Source organism: Bidens hawaiensis, unplaced genomic scaffold (genome assembly GCF_021521415.1).
Source record: "Bidens hawaiensis isolate Kalapana, Puna unplaced genomic scaffold, B.hawaiensis_p1.1 tig00050098_1, whole genome shotgun sequence".
Classification (NCBI taxonomy): Eukaryota; Viridiplantae; Streptophyta; class Magnoliopsida; order Asterales; family Asteraceae; genus Bidens; species Bidens hawaiensis.
In genome coordinates this window covers 117,467-123,466 of record NW_027498990.1, presented here as the reverse complement: position 1 = coordinate 123,466, position 6,000 = coordinate 117,467, and the positions used below count along the sequence as shown (strand labels likewise).

The 6,000-nt window shown below is 32.1% G+C and overlaps 1 protein-coding gene across 1 annotated transcript; it reads left to right on the top strand.

Moving 5' to 3' along the window:
- The first annotated feature begins 674 nt into the window (after positions 1-674).
- LOC143598413 (uncharacterized) lies at positions 675-2,610 on the top strand. The gene is made up of 8 exons (XM_077076636.1): positions 675-723; positions 812-881; positions 958-1,015; positions 1,264-1,392; positions 1,485-1,576; positions 2,212-2,296; positions 2,398-2,470; positions 2,540-2,610. Exons 1-8 carry the CDS (start codon positions 675-677, stop codon positions 2,608-2,610), a joined length of 627 nt encoding a protein of 208 aa, XP_076932751.1.
- The last annotated feature ends 3,390 nt before the right edge of the window (positions 2,611-6,000 follow it).

The following is a 6,000-nucleotide window of genomic DNA, read 5'->3' as shown; positions in this document are numbered from 1 at the left end:
TTTCAAAGTTTGACCCTCCATGGTCAGATATTGTATATGTTCAAAGGGCCACTCTTACCAATAGTTTTGAATGTTTGACCTTTTTGGTCAAAACAACCGTCTAGTCTTTTGTAGATAGTCATTAAAGTCTACATAGATGTTTATGTTAAAAGCTTAAAATTTAGTCCTTACCTTTTAAGGAAAAGAAAAAAAAACATTTTAAGCATGATGGTGATGATGGAATTTAGTTGATATGCTGGACGTGGATGCCACTTCTCATTAATTTCATATTTATAATGTTGCTTTGTACCAACTCCAAATATCAAGGAGATGAGGAGACAATGGTAAGCAGATAAAACAGATATTTAATGAACCTTTTGTTGCAGATCATGTGCAGGAGCAAGAGATGGAAATTGAAGCTTTAAAGGCCATTCTAATGGACGAGTTTGAAGGTTTCCGCTCTTATTTTCTATTTTTAACTATCAAGATCAAACTTGTAATTATAGTTTTTTGCATGACCAGAAATTCACTCTAGCGAAAGTGGATTAAATACTTCAAATCGATGTTTTCAAATTAAGTTATCTCTTCAGGTATTTAACTTTGATGCATGATTTACTTCTATTTTCTTTGTCTATCTTTACTCACACCCTCAAAGTAAAAATACAGCCAGTTGTTAATATAACATAATACTAAGAATGCTATTCTCTTTGTATCAGGAAGATGAGACTGAGTCGACCGAACCAGGTTTCATACTAGACATTTTTTGCAGATTTTTTGCTCAATGATTTTTTTTTTTAAGTACATAGTTTTTTTTGCTAATCTGTGGCTGCAGTTCAGTTGGGATTAATTTTCTCTCATACCGACAAATATCCAGATGAAATTCCACTTTTGAATTTGAAAAGGTGTTTTTCTGGCTACAGATTTCTTGATCATACGCATTTATTAACCTTGCCGATAACTAACTATGCATTGTTTCAGTATAAAAGGAATCCAGACATCCGATCTTAAAGTATTGAAAGAAAAGCTTGAACGCGAGGTACGCTTTATAATCATAACTTTACATGCCATTTTTCATATCCTGATACGATTTCTTGTGTATATCTTTAGCTTACCTAAATAAGGGTTCAATGAATTGAGTAAACTTCATGACCCAACAGACAAGCTTCAAGATGAGTTAAGTAACATAACATACGAAAATCTGTTATCTTTATATAAAATCGAATTATACTTCCAACTTGTGGGAATAATATTGTTTTGTATATACTTTTTTTTTTTTTTTTGCAGGCGTGTGAGAATCTTGGAATGGCTATGATTTACTCCCTGGTAACCTCATCTAAGGAGTGGCTTGCTGAAAGATTTGCTCAAGACACCGGCAATTATAATATCCAAGACGAAACAGCAGATAAAGATGAGGTATGATTTTTGCGTTGCTTAAACAATAATAATGAGTTTTACCTTTTATATGAGTGTTGAGTTTGATAGGGTGTTACATAACTTGGTATTAGATAACTGTCCCACATGGAGAACCTGTTACGGTCAAGACGTTTTTGTCATGGAGAGAAAGATTTGAAGCGGAATTAGCCCTTGAGAGAGCCAAGTAAGTTCCATATTCTGTTATTTTCCATCATGGTATAATATTAATAAGGTGTATTGGTTTTTATTAATCTCAACTATCATCTTTTGGTCTCTGCCGGTCCCATCTAACGAACTGGCTGCTGACGGTCCCATCTTTTAACGTATTTGTTTCCAACGGTCCGCGACTAACAAAATCCTAACGCCGTTAGTTAGGTCGCCGAAAAACGTTTTTTTTCCGGAAAACTCAATATTTTCGTCCCAAACATCTTTGTAACCTTGGATCGGACCTTTAGGAACCTTTTTTCTAGTAAAAGCCCCAACTATTGAGGTCTCCGGAAACCTAGATGCATCGTCCGAATCGGTTGGTGGTGCTCAAGTGGTGGTGGTTGGTTGGTGATGCATCAGTTGGCAGTGGTGGACTGGTGGCAGTGTTCAGGTTGAGTTTTCCGACAAAAAGCGTTTTTCCGGCGACCTGCAAGTAACGACGTTAGGATTCTGTTAATCGTGGACCGTTGGGAACAAATACGCTAAAAAATGCGACCATCAACAGCCAATTTGTTAGTTGGGACTAGCAACGACTAAAAGATAATAGTTGGGATTATTAAAAACCAAAATACCTATAAATAAAAATACTAATATTTTGTTTTTGTATTGCAGGTTGTTACCAGAATCAGCACTTGTAACAACCAAAGAAAAGAAACTGACTGGCAGGCAATGGTTTCAAAGTGGAAGAGCATCCGCGGTAAGTCATTCGAGTGCATATACTTAAAACAGATGAAGAATTAGATTATGGTTACATATATTTCAAAGGTGTAACTTGAGTGAGTTTTATAATTTTTGTAGAAACGTGCAGCATCGATCACTGAAGGATCTAACAACGAAGATGAATCCATTGATTTCGATGATAATTCAGAAGGTTTTTTTTTTTTAATATATATATGTTTCCTGTGTGTTCTGCAATCTTGACATGTCTGTTTGGTTGCAGTTGATGAGGAGGACATGCTTGATCACTATCTAGCTGAGAAATTAGACTCGTCTAAGGATCATCGTCGTTAAGACCGAGACTGCTGGATGCAGACTATATATATTATATAGTACCAAATAAATGGTTCGTGTTGTTTTTATGTTACACCATACTGTTAGTCTGTTATTGGCTTTTAGGCTTATGATACCGAGGAAAGCTTTTCTGTGACGCGTATCTTATTCGTTTCAACTACTTTACCAACGACAAATTAAGAGATAAAACTACAGGGAACGAAAAAATTAAATTGGTACGTCATAGTTTTATATACAGCATATCATAAATTATCTAGTCAGTTTACGGTTTACCATCCAAAATAATTAATATCATCATTTTTATTAACGCGAAATGGAATTTCGTAGAGCTTGAAAGTATAGATAAACTCAAAAATTTGAGATTGAAACAGTAGGCTGATTGAGCTCGAGCTTGGAAATGAGGACGGGCTAAGTCATATTTCCGCTTCAAGTCCAGCTAAACAGTATTTTTAATGCAACCTTTTGGTTTACTTCGTATTCTTAATTTTACTTTGTTGGACTCTAGAGGGAGTTTGTCCTTCACATCAGCATTACATAATTCCATCATTAACCATCATTCAACCATGAAAATGCCCTTCATTTATCCCAATCCATCCTTAACTACTTTTTATTTTAAATTTTTAAAAAATTTAAATTAACTAAACTCGTTTCAAATAACATAATATAAAATAATTAAATAATAACTTTTTTTTAAATTGAAAATTCATTAATAAAAAAATGTACATAATTGATAAAAAACCATAAAACATAAATGTATGTGATTTGACTAGTTGCAAGATGCATCAACTAAATGCATGTGATTTGATTTGATCAGTTTTAGAGAACCAGTGAAAGTCAAATGTAAAAGTCAGTTAAGTCAGTTGTTGGTTAGTGAATAAGTTGCTGATATGCAAGCTTAGTGAAAGTCAAATGTCAAAGTCAAATGTAAACTTAAATGAATAAGTTGTTTGCTTAGTGAATCAATTGCTTATTAGTGTGTAAAAGTCAAATGCAAGATTGGTGCAAAAGTCAAATGCAATCTTTGTGCAAGTCAAATGCAAGTGGAGGGGTGTTATCATCTTTTCAGACTCATTTAAACAAAAGTGTACCATTCAACTGACGCCTAGACGCATACTGCATTTTCCCATTCACCACAGAGGTGCAAAATGTACTTCTGTCTACAATTTTTTCTTTATTTTATCTTATTAAATACCAATATTCTAAAAATATTTTGTAACTAAATTCAAAGGATAATATATCTTATATTAAATGAAATTTAAACTCCAACTTAAATATAATATATCTTATATTAAATGAAATTACATTAATATTTCAAGTATATATAGAAACTATAACGAGTCATATTTGTAACAAGTCCTTTTACGTACGTATAGAATCAATGGCCCCGTATCCACCATGCGAAAGTTATAACGCCACATACAACACAGGAAAGAAGTGGCCGGAGTTGCGCGGAGTTCGTGAAAAAAAAGCTACTGAGGTGATTGAGAAATGGAATGCGAACCTTAAAGTTGAACCATTGCCACCTGGTCGGCGTCGAATGTTTGATCTTTGTGTCAACAGAGTTTGGCTGTGGGTCAATGAAAGTGGTGGCACTGGTGTTGTGACTAAAGTCCCAGAGATTGGTTAGTGAAGGAGATGTAACTTGAAAGTTTAAATAAATGGTTTGTAAAACTGTATATGATAATAAATAAAGATGTAAAACTGTATATGATAAATAAAGATGGTGTTCTCTATGTTAAAGATCACGTTCTTAATTTTAAACTAGTAAACGGCCATCGCATTGCGGCATGAGCATGTTGATACACGTTAACTTGTTTATGATGGAACGTTGATGAAACATGAAGTTACTAAAATTATATGCAGATTTATAATTGATTTGGTTTTAATAAAATTTATATCGAAACGTTATATAGAAATAAGGATGTATATATGCAAACTTAAGTTGTCATGAAGAAAAAAGATATTATAATTGACTCATTTGTCTCATTGGGTGAGCTAGGTATTAACTAAAATTTATATTGAAGCGTACGTAGAATTATTGACGTGTGTTTGTATTCGAAATTTAGAGACACGTTACTAGTAAAAAAAAAGTTAAAATATATTATATTGACTATGATATGTGCCGCACAAAACTCGTACTGAAATGTAAATATAAATAAGCGCATCGCAATGGTTATTTGAAGTTTAAGAAACATAATAATTTAAAAATAAATTATGTCAAATACTAATTATAGATAGAAATATGTCAATGAAGAGACATAAAATAACACTAAATCAAAGTTGAAAATAAATTAAGTTGTAACCTAAGCAGTTAATGCGGAAAAATATCGGATATCGGCCAAGGACCGATATCTGAGATATCGGTTATCGCAGTGAGATATCGGTGGGATATCGGTAATTTTAATATCATGTAAAATTCATATATATAGCAATTTAACTCTAATGATTCAGTATAGTCTCCTACCATTAACAAATTAACCCTTTCCAAATTGCAAAACACTAACAATCGTAGCAAGTAAGAATTGATTAAGACTTAAAACAATGATATTGGCTTCTCTCATGAATAGTAAATTATATGGGATAACTAACATTTGTTTTTTAATATATATATACTTTTGTTGTAAGAAATATAAAAAATGATAAAAATAAGTATGAAACAAAACTACGGCTTCTTAATCATTTGGACAAAAATAAAATTTATATTTAAGGGTTCGTTACACGTATAACAAAAGGTTATTGTACAAAACGTACGCAACACTTTACACCATCGATTTCACTTTTAATTTTGAACTATGCGGTGAAATAAACGTAAATAACCTAAAACTGATTCACGGTTTATTCGTGCACTCGTATCTTTAATTTCTCCATATCAAATTGCAAGTGTAACATGTGAGATTCAAAAGTTATTTGTTATTCAAAAACAGTTGGTATGTTCAGCAGCAGCAACAACAATAAAAAAGAAAAATAATTATCATAATCAAAACGTCAAAGTCTTTCAATTTCTAATACATTAATAATTCAATTCAAGAAATTTTAGTGGACCATATCGATATGCATGATTCACAAAATGTGTTGCAAATTGAATTAAACAATAGGGTATTGCAATGCTTAAACCATTTAATACAACTCCAATTGAGCGTAATTATTAATAACAGGGTACTTTTTATTGTTTTATTGTATTTTTTTATTATAATCTGTACAAATTGCACTAAGAACAAAATTGAATTACGCTAAGTTAGACCAAATATTACTCTAAATTAAAATTATATTCGGAATTTTGCAAAACTTTATATTTTAAAAGTTATGAAGAAAAAACAAAATATTAGTAGAGGCAAGTATTTTGACACAAAACTAGCCTCCACAATTAGTTTAGTGCCACAAGTTGGTTTT